This window comes from Theobroma cacao, chromosome 9, assembly GCF_053813885.1.
Source record: "Theobroma cacao isolate CCN51 chromosome 9, ASM5381388v1, whole genome shotgun sequence".
NCBI lineage: Eukaryota > Viridiplantae > Streptophyta > Magnoliopsida > Malvales > Malvaceae > Theobroma > Theobroma cacao.
This window is the reverse complement of record NC_142647.1, coordinates 47,397,901-47,418,474: the sequence shown is the minus strand read 5'-3', so window position 1 is coordinate 47,418,474 and position 20,574 is coordinate 47,397,901. Positions and strand designations below refer to the sequence as shown.

Genomic DNA, 20,574 nt, shown 5'->3' with positions numbered 1-20,574 from the left:
GACAATGACAAAGGGATTAATATCATTACCAGTTTTATTTTTGAAAAGAATATTATATATAAGCAAGATGATTTGTATGGTTTCATGGCCGACTAATCCCTTGATAAGCATATCATGGTGGTCAAAATTAAGTCGTTAGATTGATTAAGAATATGTTATAGTTTAATCCCCACACTTGAATCTTTTAGAATCTTATAAAATCGAATTTGATTTTTTATTACATAATGCTAATTTTATATAAGTATAAATTGAGACGTATACTCAAGCAACTAGATTATTAATATTGTATTTAGTATGTTGGATATCGAATTTAATTAGGTCACACTCAAAGATGTCTAGAGATAATATAACAAAGATTTTATTTTAAAATGTTAGGTCCAAAACTAATATTTTTTTTATTTTTATTTTTAAAAAAGCCACCAACTCAAATAAAACTGACACTATCTGACCGTACTTGGCCAAACTTATTAAATACCCACATCATATGCGTTTGCGGCTACTGAACTCAAGCCTCAAGACATAGAGCCAACCATGGGTATCCTCGCCTTCCCCTTAGTCATCTCCTTTCTCAAGCCACACGCATCCTGTTGAAAGCTGAAGGTGAAGATGATATTTAAGGCTGATTTTAGATTGGCTATGTTTGAACATTAAAAGAGCAGAAGACTTGTTACAGTCAAGAAAAATGAAGAACACGTGTAATTTTATTGTTGTATAGAATGTAAACTTTAGTTTTAATGTTTTGCTATTAATAGTTACTTTTACTGTTGTAATTAGTTAAAGTAGTTGATTAGTTAGTTAGTTGGTTAGCATCAGTTGATTAGTTACTTGTATAAATATTCTTATAATGACAAGTTCAGGGATGAGAAAAATCATTTCCTTCACAGTGGCTTCTCGATTTTTCCTCTCATTCCTCTATTCTATTCCTCTGCTGATTTTAACATGGTATCAGAGCACTTTTAGGTTAAGGATTTCAAGACTCTTCTGAATTCGAAGGTCTTTACTTGTTTCTAATTTCCAATTACTTAGCATCATTCTTGGTGAAAATTGTTGTTGAATTTCTGTTGCTATTCTTGTAATCTCTAGAATATTCATGGAAGAAAGTACAATTAGTAAATTTATTATTTCTCCAGCTCAAGATCCACGATCACCTTACTTTTTATATCATTCTAATCATCCAGGATCAATTGTTATTTCTCCTAAGCTTATTATAAACAATTATATTCCTTGGAGTAGATCCTTCCTTTTAGCAATCTCAATTAAGAATAAGCTAGAGTTTCTAAATGGAACCATTGTTAAACCAGCTGTAACAGATCCACGTTTTGATTCATGGACAAGATATAACAATTTAATAGTGGCTTGGTTATTAGAATCAATAACTCCTCCCATAGCTTCAATTGTGTTCTACATGGATTTAGTTGCTGAAATTTAGAATACTTTGAGGTAAAATTTCTCATAGCCTGATGACACAAGAATATGCAATTTACAATTCACCTTGAAAAATGTATCTCAAAGAACTAGATCTGTGGATACTTATTTCATTGAATTAAAAGGAATTTGGGAAGAAATGAGGAATTACAGGCCATTACCACAATGTAAATGTGGCAAATGCAATCCTAATTGCTTTAAGAAGTATTCAAACCAATATCAAAAGGATATGGTCTTTAGGTTCTTAAACGGTTTGAATGATTCTTACTCTACTATAAGATCACAGATAATCTTGTTGGATCCTATACCTACTTTGGATAAGGTATATAACATGGTGTTATAGGAAAAAGCACAAAGAAATTTGTTGATACAAAGTCAACCAGTGTTAAATTTTCTACCATGGCAATAGCATCAGACGACAAAAAAAAGTTCAAGAAAGATATCATTTGTTCTCACTGTAATAAGAAAGGACATTCCAAAGACAAGTGCTATAGATTGATAGGCTTTCTTAAGAATTTTAAGTTCAACATAGGGAAATGCATATAACAGAGATAAGTCAGTGAATAATGTTTCCATTGTTGAAGGAAAACAATATGTTTTTGATGGAAAATAGCATGCATAAGATTATGAGGTTGCTGAAAACAGCACCATGTTTCAGATGTCACTCATTAAGCAATAAGTCAGCGAGCTGATGAATCTCTTAAATGAGAATGGTATTAATATTGATGATGGAAAGGAAAATTCTACAATCACTTAACAAAGCAAACACTCTTTGGTCAATTTTGCATTTGTAGGTATTATTTTTGGCCTTGTCTGTTTCAGTAATTCTAATAATCTTCCATCTAAATATAGAGATATGAATACTGTCATGATCAAGCATAATTCTTGGATAGTAGATACAAGGGCAACAAATTATATTTCTTATTCCTTGAATAATTTTGTTTCTGTTAAATCAGTGTCTAATTGTTTTGTACAACTTCCAAATAAGGCAAGAGCTTTAGTTGCTCATATTGGGACTGTCAAATTTACTTCATCTTTCATATTTAATGGTGTCTTATATGTTCCTAGTTTCAAGTTTAATCTCATTTCTGTAAGTAAGCTCATTAGTTCAAAAAAAATTGTGTCTGGTGTACTAATGAAATATGTGTTGTTCAGGATCTAAATTCATGCAAGGTGACTAGGGTAGCTAAAGTCACTGTAGGCTTATACTTCATGCAAGTAAATGAAGATGAACAAGATCTGTCCAAGTATAGTTTTAATAAGGTTATTAAGTCAGTCAAATTGTCTTCTGTTTTCAATAGTATAGTTACACATCCAAACTTTGATTTGTGGCATTGTTGATTAGGTCATGCACCTCTAGAAAGAATAAATGTAATTCATGAAAATTGTTCAAAAGTTCAAAGATCAATAGGTTTACTTTGTGAAGTCTATCTTATGGCTAAGCAAAGAAGAGTTCCATTTCCTGTTCATGCACAAGCTACTGTCAGTCCTTTTGAGATTGTACATGCTGACATATGGAGTTTTTATGAGATTCCTACTTTTTCTAATCAAAGATATTTTCTTACTCTTTTAGATGATTTTACAAGGTTCACTTGGATATTTTTGATGAAATGGAAGTCGGATGTTTCAACTATTATTTCCAATTTCAATAATTTTGTTAAAACTCAATTTAAAGCTTGTACTAAAATCTTAAGAATTGACAATGGCAAAGAGTTTGCTCTTACTGAATTTTATGCCAGGATAGGTACTGTTCATCTTGTAACTTGTGTTGAAACTCCACAACAAAATGGTAGAGTTGAGAGAAAACATCAACATAATTAATGGTTGCTAGATCTTCATTGCATTAGTCTCATGATCCTCTTCAATTTTAGGGATATGTTATTCTCACTGTTGTTCGTATTATTAATAGAATGCCAAGCAAAATTCTTAACAATTTAACTCCATATGAACTTTTGTATAAGCAATCACCTTCTTATGATCACCTTAGAGCTTTTGGCAGCCTCTGTTTTGTTTCCACTCTTAGTCAACATAGAAAGAAATTTGATCTGAGGGCTAGTAAATGTATATTTTTAGGGTATCCAAATGGTGTCAAAGCTTACAAGGTGTATGATCTACTTGCCAACAAGGTTCTAATATCTAGGAATGTGATCTTTCATGAACATGTATTTCCATTTTAATCCTTTGTTAAGAATTCACATGATCATACATTTTATCAAACACCTCATGTGCATGATACAGATTCTGATTTTTTGGATGTTGTACCTCATTCTATTCCATCTTGTACTCCTAATTTTTTTTCTACACCTTCTATTTAGTCTTCCACATCTTCAAATACTTCAGAATCTTCACATTTCATTAATTTTCCTTTAAATTCTGAAGAGCAATCTGTTTTTAATAGTCATGTTGACCCTATAGTTGACTTTTTTGATTCAAGCCTTGTTAATAATATTAATATTCCTACTGATTCTATTCCACATAGGAGAAGTGACAGAATTAGAAAACCAGCTAAATACCTTGAAGTAGATGATGTTCACATTCCCACTTCTTCAAACTCTGTTACTTCACATCCAATTACTCAATTTTTGTCTACTACTCAATTGTCCCCTGCCCACAAGACTTTACTACTTCTTTGTCACATATTCCTGAACCTAATACTTATCATCAAGTTGTTAAACATGCTCATTGGAGAAATGCTAAGGCTGCTAAACTGGCAACTGTAGAGGATAATGGCATATGGAGCATAGTTCCACAACCTGTTGATTCTTATGCTATTAGCTATAAGTGGGTTTAGAAAACCAAAATGAAGGCAGATGGCACTATAGAAAGGTTCAAAGCTCGTTTGGTAGCCAAAGGTTATAGTCAAGTTGAGGGATTTGATTATCAAGAAACATTTAGTCTTGTTGCTAAGTATAATAAAGGTATAATGGTATAAACATTTAGTCGAAGGTATAATGGTGCAAATAGATATTTAATCTATTTGTGATGACATTCCTATAGTATAATAAAGGCACAATGGTGCTTATGTGAACATGTAGCTTGTTGTGTTTATTTGACATTCCGATTGTACATTAAAATACAATGGTGTCTATTAAAATTTTTTTATTTTTAATTATGAACAAAAAGAGTTGTTTCATTGGCACATAAAAAATTTTCAAAAGCATTTTTGTCAAGGTGAAGAATTTGAAACTCATGATGGATTTGATTGCTTACCTTAAGATGAGAATCACTTGTGGTGTTAAGAGAAATAAAAAACAAAAAAAAAAAACTTTGTGTGGAGATTATGAATCGTTTTCCATTAAAGATTTCTTCATTTTTTTTGTGTGTGGAATGCTTCAAAATTTAGGGAACAAAAGAGTAGGGATGATATTGAGTCAGGCTATTTGTTTCACCCTTGGATTGTGTTGTATTCCTTGCTGTGTGGAAGTTATGAATATTATCAGTGCCATCGGCGAATTTATGCAGATAGGGTGTGTTTCTGGCTGCAGGTGTTTTTTTTTTTTTTTTGAAAAGCCAAGGCAACTCTAATTTCCATTTCAAAATAACAATGGAAAACAGAGGCCAACCATATTCTGGTAGGTTCAAAAACAAGGTCATAATTCGTGACCCAGACACCTTATGGTTGCATAAGAGATCAAGATACACACTCTTTCATTGACATCTCCTAGCAACCTTAAGGCCTCATCATCAGTCATCTGTACAAACCATTTACAACCAAAAGGGAAGACAAAAACTAACAACATGTAAATTAAGTGCACTCAGTTGCTATTCGTCTTAGGTATTCATTTCTTGTGTCTCTATACAATGGCTATATCTATTCATAATAGTTTTGTTAGAAATGCAATTTCCTTATTGTTGGTCCTCAACTCATGACTGACAACATGCCCTGGGCCATAATAGAAAGTATATCTTGAAGAATTAACTGACTGAAGAACACCAAAGAAATGTTCATGTCAACACCAAAAAGGGATTGCCTCGATTATGAAGACATTTGTTAGTGGACGCAAAAGGGCCTGTGATTGTTTAGGCAATAATATCCTTGACATCTTTGCTGCAGGCTATTCTCACTTTATATCTTTGTGTATGACATGGATGGATATGTTTTTGTTAAAAAGTCTGCTTTCTACATAGAAGATGGGCTACCCTGTTGCTGAATCCAAGACATCTTGAATGATGAATGTCTGCAGTGATGGATATTTTCTAATATGAATGCTTTATGCTTGAGTCTTATGCATATTTGTATTTTTCCTTTCTTTCTTTCTTTGCTTGGGAGCTGCTGAATGTTTTGTTTTAAAGAGTTTTTGCTTTCCATTTCTCATCAATTTCCAGTATCCTCAAATGATATATGATAGCATATAAAAATAAATGAAAGCAAATGGAAACCTTGCCGAAAGCAATCTTTTCCCAAGGTTGTGGAAGCCTATTCTTGTCCAACTAGAATTGACCATGGAAAGGATGTGGATGCTGATATGGAGGTACTATTACTCCCTTTTGTACTAAAGAAGTACCCAGTCGCTTACACTTGATATTTGAGCATTTAGCTCTTACCCTTTTGTTTGATAGTCAATTCTGTATTAAAATCTCTGACTGAAAACTGAATATGCTGTTCAGTCTTGGTAAGATTTCTAGTTAGTTTAGAATGTCATTTTCTTGTTGGACATTGAGATATGAAAAATTGTCATATTCTTTGATTTATTATAGAGATGCATCACTTACAAATTCTGGAATCTCTTCTCATGGTGTTTTAATTTAATCTTATTAGGCGGATGATGCTGCATTTGAAAACAAACGAAGAGAGAGCTCTACAGGACACTTTCTTGTCTGTTAAAAACAAAATTCACCCTGGTGTATTCTCAGTTTATTACCTGTCTGCTGGTGCTGTTGAGTTATTGTCTTTTGTAGGAAAAATGGCATTGTGATCTAATTTGTTTGATTAACACTCTTCCCAGCTAACCCTGAAATCTAACTTTTCTGGTTATGCAGGTATTGAAGTTGATGATTTCATTGAAATATCGTCGTCAGAGCTATACAACCCCTTGAGGATTTTTTTAATCAAGTGTTTGTGATGGTGGTATGTTGTCTTCGCAGCATTAATAATTTATGGCTCATTAATAAAATTAATTAATATACTCATCAGCTTGTTTAACATGGTTCCATGAACTTGTTTGTAAGCTTGTTCAATGGGACTAAATGATCTGATAATGACTTTTCTTATTATTGACAAATATTCTTTTCTGTTCTGAACTCTTAGTCTTAGGTATATTTGTGATTTCAACTTTTAAATTCTTTAATGGTATTTCAAATGAAGATTTGGAGTTTTATTTTGCTTTATTATATAAAATTGTAAGTTTTATAGACAAATTCAAGGTAAACTGTTAACCAAAGCTTATTTTCTTTAAAAAAAACAAAACAAAACAAAGTAAGCCTATAATAAAATAACTTTGTTTGAACTCAACTTTTAAGCTAAATCAAGTTGCTTGATAAACTTAAACAAGTGTAAGCAGCCTAGGGTATCAATTAACATTGTATCAAATCAATTATTTTTCTCTCTTTATTTTTATTTTGAAAATTATTTTTCTCTTTATATTTGAGTTCCACAGGTTCTTCGTCCCCATCCCAATCAAAAATGATTTACTCATATGACTTCTATGATTTACTAATATGACTTCTATGTGAAGGACGACGAAACAATTAGAGAGAACAGGCTTTCTTTGCTTAAGAAAATTGCAAACCTCCCAAAAGGTGCAGTAGATCTCTCAGTTTTGCCTGGATTCCAAATTTTTACGGCCAAAATACTTCCACCTTCTTTTGAGTAAACATCAGGTGGGTAAAAAGAGGGGAAATTTTGTGGATTTAATGTATTTTTATGGTTTCTTTGTGTAAAAAAATAGGCAAAGCTTGTGATTTTTTGCTATTTAAAAATTTAAAAAAAAAAAAAAGACTATATGTGCAGGTTTGATTTGGGTAGTGGACAGGAAACAAGACTTTTGATCTTATTTGTTTCTTATTCTTTTGTTTAGGATGTTATGATACAGAAAACTGCAGCTTTACAGGTAGATATTGCTGTGGTCGTGAATGTATTGTTTTTATTTACAGTTAAGTTGAGATTAATTGATAATAGATAAATATGCAAAGGTCGTTTGCTATTAAGCGGTTTCTTCTGACAGACCTGGTTAAGTCTCCTATGAAATAGAGGCACAAAAGGCTCAAATGCATATATCAAATGGCACAGCTTCCTACATCAGTTTGAGTGTGGTTACGTGTGAGCAGTGAGTGAGTCAAGGTTATTGTCTGGATCTGTTTAGTGAAAATGGGGCAAAGGCATAGCTACAAGGTAGACATAACATAGCTGCAGGGATTTGTCTATATTGTTTTATATCTGCTCTATATCTTCCAAGTTTCCATGACTTTGTTCCATAGTTGAAACTAAAAAGGGGAATGCTTGTTCGTGCAACAGTGCAGTCGGAACTTCAAACTTGAGATATTTATCTCAACTTCCGGCCAAGCTCAGGTGGTTAGCTTTCAATTTTCAAAGAAAAAAAGAGGTCAAATCTATTTTTCCTAAATAACAAAAAAATAAATTCATGTTATGTGTCAATTACATATTTTCATTTTTTGCACTTCAAACATTTCCTTCATGATTAAAGTTACAATGACTTAAATAATATATTTTAACATAATATATTAGATCAACATTATAATAATTTTTTGCTTTGCAAATTTAAACAAATTCAAAATAATTAGCCGAGCGCATAAGGTTTTTACTTGGGACTTATGTTTTCAGTTTCACAGTAACACCCAAGCCTGGTCACCCAGACATCCGGCCAGAAGGGGGGGTGGAAATGGAAAACTCTCGATAACGAAGAACGCTGGTTTTTTTTTCTTTTTTTTTTAATATTCTACCTGTTTTAAGATCCGCAAAACGAGCAGCCTACCGGACAAAGTTGAGCCTCTGATCAAAATCAAGAACCTTCGAATTTGACGAGCAAAACAGCTGTTGGTTCCCTTTGCAATAATCAAATTTCCACAGCCTTTGATTCATGGCAAGCGAGCAGAACCAAATCTATCACGAAAGGCAGAGATTACAATATTGCCTCTTACATTCCCTTAACAATCTCTTCCAGGTACCTTCTCTCTCTCTTTCTCGCTTTCTTTCTTTTCTAGTATGTTGTTGTATATAGGTTTCGTTAATAATTTGTAATATTTTGTTATAATTCAGCAAAAAGATGCATTTACTCGAGCTAGCTTGAATTCCGTTGCTGAAAAACTCGTTCTTGATGACCCAAACAAGGAAATTTGGACACCCTTTTCATTAGTCTTCAAGCCTCACCATAATTCAATTACTGGAAACTATGACATAAATGTTTTGATTGCTGCACTTGAAGGGAAAGGGAAGACTGTGATTTGGCATGATCGTCGAAATGGAGCATCAGCTATTGATCTTAATGATGAAATTTTGATGGGAATTGTGATTAATGTTCCGGTTAGACGGTATGCTGGGCTCTGGAAAAGTAGGCATTGGATTGCATTGAGAAATATTGATGGGGTTTGGTATAATTTGGACAGTGATCTTGATGCACCTCAGTGTTTTAAGGATTCTGGAGAAGTTAAGGATTTCTTGGATTATATCATTACTCATGATGGACAGCTTTTGCTTGTAAAAAATGATAGACAGTGAGTTTTCTTTTCTCATATCAATTACAGGATTGTGTATATTGAAAAGCTCTATATTCTCTGTACTTTTGAAAGATTAAGATACAGATCATTGAAGAACTCAATTCATTGACTTTTATTGATCTGTTTATCTTTCTTGTTGAGAAACTGATGGTGATGACTAGGGAGTGTTTGGTTTTGGAACATTTGGTTTGAGGAAATGGTAAGACTGTATCGGAGGGGGGTTTTGCATTTATATATTTGTCTTTGAAGCATGTTTGACCATGATCTTAAGTTCTGATGCTAAATGATAAGCTGTATACAGGAGCAGAGGATGAATGTTGGCACACTCTACAACTTGGTTCTGGTTATCTACTCCAACTCTTCTCTCTGAAATACCATTTTCTGCTTTATTTCTATCAAAAATCTTGTGTGAATTGTGTGACAATTTGGGAATAAAATTCTGGTTAAAAGCATGGAACATGTTGCACAGATAACTGGAGAAAATCGCAAAAAGCTACTGCTGTATACTTTGGTAGCCTCAAAGTAAACGGTTGAAGATTGCATTACAGAAGCTCAAATCAGCTGGAATTTGACTAGTTGACTGTGCTTCGTTTTTAGTTTGCTAACTGTATCTGAATGTGGCTTATACATGATTGTTTGGTTCTCTGCTAGCTGTATAAGAGCTACGATTCTGACAGGTGTTTGCCAATGAACTTCTTTAATCCATGATACCAATTGAAATAGAAAAAGAGTACTTAGATTTGCTTGCTTGCCAACCAAAATTAAAATGAAATGAAAGAAAGCTGTACGACATTTAAATTCATTATGAATGTAGTAATCATGTAGGTTATATGGTATATGTTTTAAATCCAGCTAGAGTCTTTAATGTGTGTACTCATATGCCTGCCCTTTTCTGGTTAACCTAGAATCCCCAATACGAGGACTTTCAGCCTCTAGTCATCTTAATCATAGCAGTTGAGATCTGGTTTCCTCGAGTTCTTGAGCATTGGTCTATTGGCATTTGGTAGTTGCAGTAATTACCGCACAGTTAGATTTATTGCAAGTGGTTGGAGAGGGAAAGAGTTGGGATGAGCATAGACTGTTGTTCACTTGTTTGAGCTGTTAAGAACCTTCTTTTTCTCTGTCATCACATGATTTTTAGAAATGACCATCGATCTCTAGATAAAGCTACACCTCTTCTTGAGTAAACCTGGTTTGGTAATCACTAAGAAAGCCTGAGAGGATCTTCCTATTCATGTGTCAAGTTAGCCTAAGAATTGCTGGCTTATTTTGGTTTGATTTTCAGTTTTTCATTCAGCACTAACAAAAACACTGCTCCTTCAGTCTTCACAAATAACCTAATACTATTTATGCATGGTAACTGAATGACTTGAATCAATATACTGCAATTAGCAGTAACTTGGCTTAGTTAGATAATTCTGAACTCCAGACAGCATATATCAGTGAAAAGGTTGAAAGAAAACAGAGTAGGAAGCATCTATGAGTGAGTCCAGCTTTCGGCAGAGCATTTACCCATTTGGTAGACTGTCATTTTAGGTCCTTTGTCTTGAACTCAATCAGGCTTGGTAATCTTTAGTACAATGGATGCTTTTGTCATCCAACTTTTGCACTGAAAAAAGAAAATTTCTTCCACTTTATCAATTGATTGTGATTTTGATACCAATAAACACTTATCACTACTCAACCGCAGAGTGCAGATACAGTTGTATTTGTAATTTTTCTTTTGGCTTTTAGACATACTAATTTTACATGGTTAATCATTCATTGCATCTTTTGTCATGTCTAATCATAATTTATCCTGTACTAATCTGGTTTTTAGCCTTAATGAATAGTTATCTCCAGTCTTGAGATTTGGGGGAGAGGTTAGGAAATTGAGACCGGCATGTCTTTAACTTACCTGGTTTTCTCTGACTTGTTACTTTTAACTTCTAACCACCTTTGGCATTTATTTTTGTTTACTTTTTGGTCAATCAAATAAATGGAAAACACCAACCTCCAACCCTTTTCTCCTGAGCAAGCAAAAGCAGGGGAATCTGTGGCTTCCATACTGAATATGATCAAAGGATAAAGTCAAAAAGTTCTTCGATCTTATTTATGATCAAAGCAGATTTTACCGAAAGGTTACCTCATCTATAACTTCTTTTCTAAAGGAGAGAGATTAAACTTAATGAAAATAGCAGAATATATATATATTCAGCTTAGATCGGCTCTCACTGGACCCTCTGCTTTAGAGATTCCAAATGAAGAGAGCACTGGGAGAAATCAAAGAAAACTATGCCTTGTTTTATTTTTTTTATCCTATTCCTCCTCTCTAAAGGCTTCTTGCCAACTTCTTTGAGCATCTTTTTGTGATACATATGATTTTGATATTGGTACTAGTCTATAGCCCCTCGTGTGTACATGAGAATTCGAGGTCCCCACCAAATTCTGAAGACAATGATAGCATTTCGTCTTTCGTTTGTAGCCTTGCAGAGAGGGGCATCTTTCTAACTTAGTCATGATGTCAAGCGTTCTGAAAACGAAAAAAGAATGATAACACAACATTATATATATATATATATTTCGGATGCGAAATGCTGGTGGATTCTTTAAGTTGTTAGAAAGAAATGGACATAAGAGTAAGTTGATTCATTTGCTAAATGCTTTGGAGATCCTGACATGCATTTGCAACCAGCTGATAGTGTTGACATTTCTCCCCCTTTTGCCAAAAGTTTTTGCCTGACAACAGACGCCTGATACATGCCCAAGATCCATAGCAAAATTTGTATGAGACCCTTAATGACATCAATCCACACAATGCAATCAACTAGGTTTTTCTTTTGTATAAGAAAGAGAGAAGCAAGTCTTGAAACTTAGACCAAACACCCTCTCACAGTTGAGCCAAAGAGTAAGTGGCAACCTAAACCCTTCTCTCTTAACTCAAATTTGCCCCAGCCCGAGTGATTACAAACTCAAATTCAGATGCTGGTTGAAATATTATTTATTATTTTGCTTGAATGGCGTTTAGTCTTTATTTCTTTATCTTTGATCGTACATCATCATGCTTTGCATTGCAGGGTATGTAAAAGAGAAGAAAGCATACTACAGATAGAATCCCTTGTAAGAAAAGTTACCCAAGGTAAGTCCATGATTTGGGTTTGATTACAAAAACCACATCACACTGTTTTCAGTTTACATAAGTGTGTGAAGTGTGGGCTTATATTTAATCATAACTTTTTTATTTTTCTGTTTTCTTTTTAATTACTTTTCCCTCCTTGCCTTGAACTTTTTTAGCCCACTGTTTCAGCATTCTCTCCTTTTTTATTTGTCAAGCCCTCCCATCCATCCACACCTCATTTTCCATCCACTGCGACTTCAGTTGTTGCCCCTACTGCAACTCCCTACCTCCATCTCTCTCTCTCTCTCTCTCTCTCTCTCTCTCTCTCTCTCTCAAAGGTCAGCTAAATGCAGAAGATGTCAACTAAAGGGAGCAACAAAGTGAGTAGGAAAAAGGGAAACAACAAGGTAAATGCTTCTGTTATGCAGAAGTCCGATAACAAGGCTGCTGGGAACAGGGGAGTCACCAGGAGTTGTGGCTTCATGCTGTGTAAAAGATCTAAGTTTTCACCGGTAAGATTTCTCAAGCATCTCGGTGGGAAAGTGGCAAAAGGTTTGCATGTGGTGTCAATGAGAATTAGGCCTTCTCCTAAGGTTTCTTCTTCATCAGGAAGATCAAAGCCATTTGTAACTCCTGTTGATTCTCATAGGAGTGCTGCCATCGAGGACTGCATCGAATTTATCAACTCTTCTGCTTCTTTGCCTAGATCAAATTCTGTTTCTGCTAATTCTCATTGAGCTCTGTAGTTAATGGTAATATTTGGTCATAAAATAGTTTGCTGAAAATATTAAGCATGGTAGTAGCTTATATGTACATTGTCTTTTTCTTTAGATGAAGAAAGTAAAGCATTACTTAGTTTGCCTATGAAAGACTATCTTATGTTATCCTTTCGGATTCATTTCTCCTACCGGACATTCTGTTGGGATGCATATCTCCGACGGGGCTTACCAGCTAACTTGCTTTGTTTCATAGGTTTCCATATCAGTCCATTTCTAGCCTTGACATAGGTGTATATCTTGTTCTTCAATCTATATGTTTTTACATTTCCCGAGGTGAATATGAGCACATTTCTACCAAAAAAGTTTCTAGTAAAGTTATTGCGACTTTCAAAGAGGACGAAAACCACAACAGACTGTTGAGGACTTTACTTGAAGCAGTCACATGATATTGTTTTCCAAATCGGGCGTGTGCAATAGAATTCTTAGCTTTTTGACATAGAATTGGCCGAGCATGCCTAGCTTTCTTCAGGGCAAGACCAAAATTGACATGCCAATAGTGTGACATTCGTCCTTATTGTTTGTCAATTGGCACACGACAATCATCCATTATCCATCCTGTCCGCTACCAAAGCTTGATTTGAACCCTGTGATTAAACAAGGTCTTGTTGGAATTTGGATTTCACATCCTTCTCTATTATGCCATACACTGTGTTTCTTTAGCTTGAACTGGCCTTGTTCTGAAACAAATAGTCCCTTAAAGCAAGATGCCAGCTAATCCGATGTTTAACTGTGTCCACTCTGACAGAAATGAGTTAGGTACTAGATGTAATTGAATATAACAAGATCCTAACAAATCTTTGTTTGTTCAATGTTCGCAGTTGCCTAAATAGCTTGTCAATTATTTAAGATTGAAAGAAAAATAAAGAATTACTCAGAAAGAGAGCAAACCATGATTTATTTTTGACCTAATCTTGTCTATCTGCTTGGATGCTGATCCAGACATGCATCTGCCATTTCCCATTGGCTAGAATTATTCTATTTAATACCTCGAACCAGTGCCTGATCTGGCTGTTTCTCCTACTCTAATTTATTGTAACTTCGTCTATACAAATGTTAAACTTCTACCAGATATGAAGTTCATTGTCTTTAGGTTTTGTCAGGTTCATGCATTAGAAGCTGTCACCTTCACCTCTGCGACGACTACAGAAATGTTAAGACAACGTGTCAACAGATAGTGAGCTAATGCATGATATTTCTCAATCACATACAGAAAATTAACAGTTGCATTCTCCAAAAAAAAACAATACAACAGACGGAGCCAGTTTCTGTTTAATCACTGTTGCATGAAATGTTGCCGTATACAGTTCACTTTGTTTTGCAGACAAATTTATCAGATACGGTATATCAAATATGCTATTCACGTTCCTTGTTTTATTCCAAGGTTTTAAAGCAGACAAGCACATAAATTCACAACCTAAACTGTGATGAGCCTTTCGTAAAAAAACTCAGCCTGCCACTTTACTCTCGTTTATTGGGTAGTATTTTTAATTTCTTAACAGTGAACTTACCAAGAATCAGTTAATCCAAACATCTAACTTCAAATGAATTCATAATTTAATAGAATATATTGAGAAAAAGGTAGTGTGCATTTAAGGAAATTAATAACAGCTTAGTGTTCAAGAATCAAGTAAGGTTCCAAGAGTACAAGATACAAAACGGGAATAATTCCAAACCAATGAGACCCCCAGATGATCGGATTATACTTCATTTCTTGGCGAAAAGTCCCCCAAAGCCACCACCCTTCTTCTTCTGTGGGACAGAAACAGAGTTCTTGCGGCCACTGCTAGTGCCATCACCATTCTTTCCTTCAACTTTCTGGAGGATGGGATCAGTTTCATAGAACTGCTCCTCCTTCTGCAATTGCCCAAGAATCCAATCAAAAAGCCCTTTCTCTTCTTTGCTTCCACCGGCACCTTTTGCCGCTGTTGCTGCGAAAACCCTTGTAGTTGAAGGAGCAAAGGAAATTAGCAGAGAAGCCATTGTCACTTAAGCTTAGACAAGTTTTCTTCCCTTGTTCTTTTGAAATGATGCTGGAGCTAGGTAGATTATGTATAGTGGAAATATATTTTATGGGGATAGTGTTTGCAGTGAATTTTGGACCGTTGGATGGCTTTTGAGATGATGAGTGGGAAGAACTTGGGAGTGTTTGTACCACGAGCTCTCCACAAGTGTCTTATCTTCATTGCTTGATTTTTAATGGTTTTTATTACTTTATTTTATTTTAATTCTTTTTTGTTTCTGTGATTTTCCAATTTTTCAGGGGAGGAAAAATAAGGGATGAGAGCTGATCTTAGCAGGTATGGATATAGGACTTGATACGTGGCTAAATGCTAACCTATGCACTTTTCCAACCTTCCGTACAAAAACCCAACATCATTTCTCTTTCATGGCCGTTTTGATGTGGGCCTGAGCCCTCTAGCCAGTGGAACAAATGGAAATCGCCTTTTACAAAGCCCAAATCACTTTTGTTCCTTAGTCGTTTTGATGTGGGCTTCAGCCCCATAGATCTGCAACCAACCTAAATCGGAGTCCAAACGGACCTCACCGCCAAACAAGGCTGATATGTTCCTAGAGTTAGTATTTTCACAAATCTATGAGTTGGGTAGAAATATTATCATGTTACGTCATAAAGAGATGGTGAATGAACTTATGAGTTATAAAGATTTTTATCAATTTTGTTAAAATAATTATATAAATTGTTTAGTTAGAGTTATCTTACAATATAGAATTAATTAGTTAGGGTTAAATTATGAATAGGATTAGTTTTATATACATTAAAATTTTTCTCTTTTGTTTCACGTACTAGTTGTTCATGTATTGACGTCTTTTATCGTTACAATATATCTAACACTAACTATCACATGTCCTTATAACATCATTTGTGTGTCAACTTTCTATGATGTATTTTGTTACATCATCTGTTGATGAAATATGTGTTCTGTTACATTATCTTTTAGCGGCATATTTCGTTACATCATTTGTTTATAACGTATTTTGTATCGTCACTTGTCGTGTATTTTGTCATGTCATATCTTTTATATCGTGTTTTGTCATGTCATCTTTTATGTCATGTTTCATCAAATCACTTGTCACATGTTTTGACACCTGTATTACTATGTCACCTTTTGTATCGTGTTTACCACGTCACTTGCCACGTGTACTACTATAGTCAAAATTAGACATCAAAAATAATAGAAGAGAAAATTAATCATGTTTCCAAGATTGGAAGCACAGTACATATTTGCTTTTTGATGATACTTCACACAAAAGAAAGGAAGAAGATACCTGTACGTTAATTTAAAGCCCCATCCTTAAAAGATTATGAAATTAATTAATCCCCCATGTGTTCATGCCTCATCTCTTATACAATAAAGAAAATACAAACACGGTGGTTAACCAAATTCTGACTTAAAAGAACTTTGTAATCCGCCACTGCCTCTTATTAGGGTCCATGACAAAGGGAGTTTAATCCAAAGTTTTATTACTAAATCAAGTGGCCTATTTTGTTGGGAGGGCAACGGCCAATTATGCTTAATCAAGTGATTAGTCCTAATTAAGAACTAAGTACCTTAATAATTCTTTCCGAATGAATGTTTCTATAACTTAAGATTTGAATAACTTACCCAATTTCAGATACGATTTTGTATTCAATTTGAATACGTTTAGGTTTTTATATATTTAGAAAATCAAATCTTTATATTTATATCTATCGAATATGTGTTGGATATAAACAAAGACGGAACAATAAAGCATAAAATTGGTAATGTAGTATATATATAGCCTATTCCACTGGAATTAGAATTTTCATTGGATGGATTTCTACTACATGTCTGATCTGAAACAAATTCGAAATATGGAGGATTGAGGAACATTACTTGGAACAACTAACACAAGGGATATATATATATATATATATATATATATATATATATGAGATATCAAACAAGAATAAATCTGATTGTCAACTCCCATAATTTTTAACTGAAACTTGCTCTATTAATCCCACCAGCTAATTGAGCTTCTGCATCTTTTATCCAAAAGTTGCAGGGAAGTAATATATAATATAACACAAAGTTTTATATATATATATATATATATATATATATATATATATATATATTTATCACAAGGTCGTTAACCAACTAATTAATTGGTTGTAAAATTATTGACAGTGATTACACCAATGTGACATAGTTTCTGTATATATATATATATATACTAGATATATAATGGGATCATCAGTGATTTAAAGGGTATAACTATCAGCTAGCCAAGATGTCATATTTTTCAGCTAATCCATAAAACAAATGCCTAGTTCCCTCTTCGCAGTGCATGAAGTGGCATATATGAAAGAAAACAAAACAATTTGTCATGGTGCAACATCGGCTGCACTCATTGGGTATAGTTGTGATTGTTGTTGAAAGACCAGTAAGCTTAGACAAGAATAAATAGACGTGAACAATACAAACAGCATTAAAATAACAAAGCAAAAGTCGATGGCATTTGACTCACAAATTTAATTATCACGTAAAAATCCCTGAAAAAGAAAACATCAAGGCGTTTGGTATGATGACCTGTTCCTCAAGCAAAAGGGTTAAAAAGAGGAAACGTTTAGGCCCTTACATTTCTTTCTCTTAAAGTTTCCCCTCTCTTGAAACTACTCACTCAAAGGGAGTCAAATTGTAGCTTGGGTTTTCTTTTAACATGTGCTTTTAGACTTGGCTTTTATCTCTAGGCTTTGTAACCAAGAACCCATTTTCTCAATGCGGGTAAACTGTCTCTAACCACTTCTCTTTCTCTTTTTCTTTGGAATAGGGTCACCAAGGATTCCAAGAAAAGTAAAATAGTGAACAGTTGGTTTTGTGGAAAACAATTGGCTTAACTTTCTTTATCAAACGTACATTCAAGAAAGTGCATTAGCCCCCCAAAGAAGTGTTCTCTATATTTCATGTGAAATTTCCATTGTACACATTTGATGATATCCGTTGACAGGTCAGGTAAGAGGTTTTGGAACATAGAAAAATAAGCCACAAGAGATTTATATTATCACAATCCACACTAATTTGTATTATCCATTTTAATTCATTGAGTCTCATAATTTCATCTCACAATCAGCACCTTACAAAATGAAGATGATGTAAATATTTAAATACTCAATCATACTTTAATACACTATTGATGTGAGATTCACAATTTCCTTTTGAAATCATAACACATAACACAACACTGAATTGTTAATTTCTAAATATTAACACCTGTAGTCATTATACATGATTAAAACTAATTAATATATTCATCTCTAAATTAACTGTTAATTCATTTGCCTATATTGAAGGTTAATTGGCATGATTAATTACTATTCCTATCATACGATGCTGATATTCAAAAGACACACCCTCTGCTGACATATTTGAAATAGCAGTTCTTCCAGAAGTTTAAGAGTCCGGCTGGCAATTGAATGAAATAGATTAATTAGAGTGCAAAGTTAACCAATTAGAGTTGAGTTGATAAATCATAAGGACACGTCTTAGTTAATGACAGCAAGTGCAAGTCTTTGGCACCTACTGAAAAAGCTTGCCATGGCTTAATTTCGTGTAAATTCTCTCTCATAGTTCCTATCAACCCAACAGCGACCTGTCCTTGGACTCAAATTTCCTAACTACTCTTCCTAAACCTTTCTCATTTTATCACTTTATATATAACTCCATTGTTATCAATCTCTCTCAAAATTAAACTGTCTAGTGTAATAATATTAGACCTTGATTAGCACCAACTTTCTCTGATTCCCATGGAGACCCTTACATTTGTCTTCAGCCTAGCTGCTGCTATATTTGCTTACGCACTCTGGTTCCATCTCCTAGTCAGGAGGTTAACCGGTCCAAGAGTATGGCCGATAGTCGGTAGCCTACCATATCTTGTCATGAACCGGGGGAGAATCCATGATTGGATTGCTAGTAACCTTCGAGCAACAGGTGGCTCAGCAACCTATCAAACCTGTACGATTGCTCTTCCTTGCTTGGCTCGGAAGCAAGGGTTCTACACCGTCACTTGTCACCCCAAAAACATCGAGCACATTCTCCGCACGCGGTTCGATAACTACCCGAAAGGGCCTCACTGGCAAGCTGCATTTCATGATCTTTTGGGGCAAGGGATCTTCAATAGCGATGGAGAGACATGGCTCATTCAAAGGAAAACAGCAGCACTTGAGTTCACAACCCGGACACTCAGGCAAGCCATGGCTCGGTGGGTAAATAGAACTATCAAGAATCGTCTATGGTGTATTTTAGACAAAGCATCCAATGAGAAGAAATGGGTAGACTTGCAAGAGTTGTTGCTTCGCTTAACCTTTGACAACATTTGTGGCCTTACCTTCGGTAAAGATCCAGAAACACTCTCTCCTGACTTACCTGAAAATCCATTTGCTATGGCTTTTGACACAGCCACTGAAGCAACTCTCTATAGGCTTCTTTACCCTGGTTTACTATGGAGATTGGAGAAGATCTTGGGGATTGGAGCAGAGAGAAGATTAAAGAGTAGCCTCCAAATCGTTGAAAACTACATGAACGATGCCATTGAAGCGCGAAAAGAATCTCCGTCAGATGATTTACTGTCCCGTTTTATGAAGAAAAGAGATGCTGAGGGCAATCTCTTTACAAGCGCTGTTCTCCAACGAATTGCTCTAAACTTTGTCCTCGCTGGCCGGGACACCTCTTCCGTAGCCCTCAGCTGGTTCTTCTGGCTCATCATGAACCATCCAGAGATTGAACAAAAGATCATCAACGAGATATCAACGGTTCTCTGTGACACGCGTGGTCAAGACCGCAAAAAATGGCTTGAAGAACCTCTGGTGTTTGATGAAGCAGACAGATTGATATATCTGAAAGCAGCATTAGCTGAAACACTGCGCTTGTACCCCTCAGTCCCTCAGGACTTCAAGTACGTTGTCCAAGACGATGTCTTACCGGATGGCACGTTCGTGCCCGCGGGCTCAACTGTGACATATTCGATATATTCAGTTGGAAGAATGAAGACTATATGGGGAGAAGATTGCATGGAGTTTAGGCCTGAAAGGTGGCTATCTGCAGAAGGCAACAAGTTCGATCCACCAAAGGATGCTTACAAGTTTGTGGCATTCAACGCTGGACCAAGGACTTGTTTGGGGAAAGATTTGGCTTACTTGCAAATGAAGTCTGCGGCCTCAGCAGTTCTGCTGCGTTACCGGCTCTCGCTGGTTCCGGGACACAGGGTTGAGCAAAAGATGTCTCTCACTCTGTTCATGAAGGATGGTCTTCGCGTTTACTTGCAGCCCCGTATACTAGCATAAGATTTGTGACATCTGGGTACATTTCGCTCTCTCAACTCAACTGTGTATTTGCTCTTATGGGATATACAGGAAATTAAGGCATGGGGGTCCAATTGGGCTTTGGGTGGTATATAGTTTGATTTGTTTTTACTTCACAATTTCATACAATGTTTGTTTGGGTTGTTGAATTTGATTACAGTTGCTTAAGGGTACACTTAGTCATTCAAAAGAGCAATGTCTTTGTGATGTTTATATTCCGTATCAGTTGATATGGGTTTTCATATGCTTATTTTATA

At 35.0% G+C, this 20,574-nt stretch overlaps 4 protein-coding genes across 5 annotated transcripts; 3 read left to right on the top strand and 1 right to left on the bottom strand.

The window, feature by feature from the left end:
* Positions 1-7,555: 7,555 nt before the first annotated feature.
* JOSL (JOSEPHIN-like protein) lies at positions 7,556-9,350 on the top strand. Of its 2 annotated transcripts, XM_088809651.1 has the most exons (4): positions 7,556-7,756; positions 7,880-7,933; positions 8,207-8,546; positions 8,642-9,350. In XM_088809651.1, exons 3-4 carry the CDS (start codon positions 8,463-8,465, stop codon positions 9,098-9,100), a joined length of 543 nt encoding a protein of 180 aa, XP_088665777.1. In that variant the 5' UTR covers positions 7,556-7,756; positions 7,880-7,933; positions 8,207-8,462; the 3' UTR covers positions 9,101-9,350. The 2 variants fall into 2 exon arrangements, with proteins under 2 accessions (XP_088665777.1, XP_088665778.1); XM_088809652.1 differs by having other exon boundaries at positions 7,556-7,933; positions 8,215-8,546.
* A 2,375-nt stretch (positions 9,351-11,725) lies between these two features.
* LOC148761037 (josephin protein-like protein) lies at positions 11,726-13,065 on the top strand. The gene is made up of 3 exons (XM_088809653.1): positions 11,726-11,986; positions 12,156-12,217; positions 12,373-13,065. The coding sequence occupies exon 3, from the start codon at positions 12,544-12,546 to the stop codon at positions 12,931-12,933; it is 390 nt and encodes a 129-aa protein (XP_088665779.1). The 5' UTR covers positions 11,726-11,986; positions 12,156-12,217; positions 12,373-12,543; the 3' UTR covers positions 12,934-13,065.
* Positions 13,066-14,542: 1,477 nt separating this feature from the next.
* Positions 14,543-15,073, bottom strand: LOC18590529 (thylakoid soluble phosphoprotein). The gene has a single exon (XM_007016094.3). It carries the CDS (start codon positions 14,953-14,955, stop codon positions 14,680-14,682), a length of 276 nt encoding a protein of 91 aa, XP_007016156.3. The 5' UTR covers positions 14,956-15,073; the 3' UTR covers positions 14,543-14,679.
* A 3,636-nt stretch (positions 15,074-18,709) lies between these two features.
* Positions 18,710-20,513, top strand: CYP86A1 (cytochrome P450, family 86, subfamily A, polypeptide 1). The gene has a single exon (XM_007016093.3). It carries the CDS (start codon positions 18,764-18,766, stop codon positions 20,297-20,299), a length of 1,536 nt encoding a protein of 511 aa, XP_007016155.3. The 5' UTR covers positions 18,710-18,763; the 3' UTR covers positions 20,300-20,513.
* Positions 20,514-20,574: the final 61 nt, after the last annotated feature.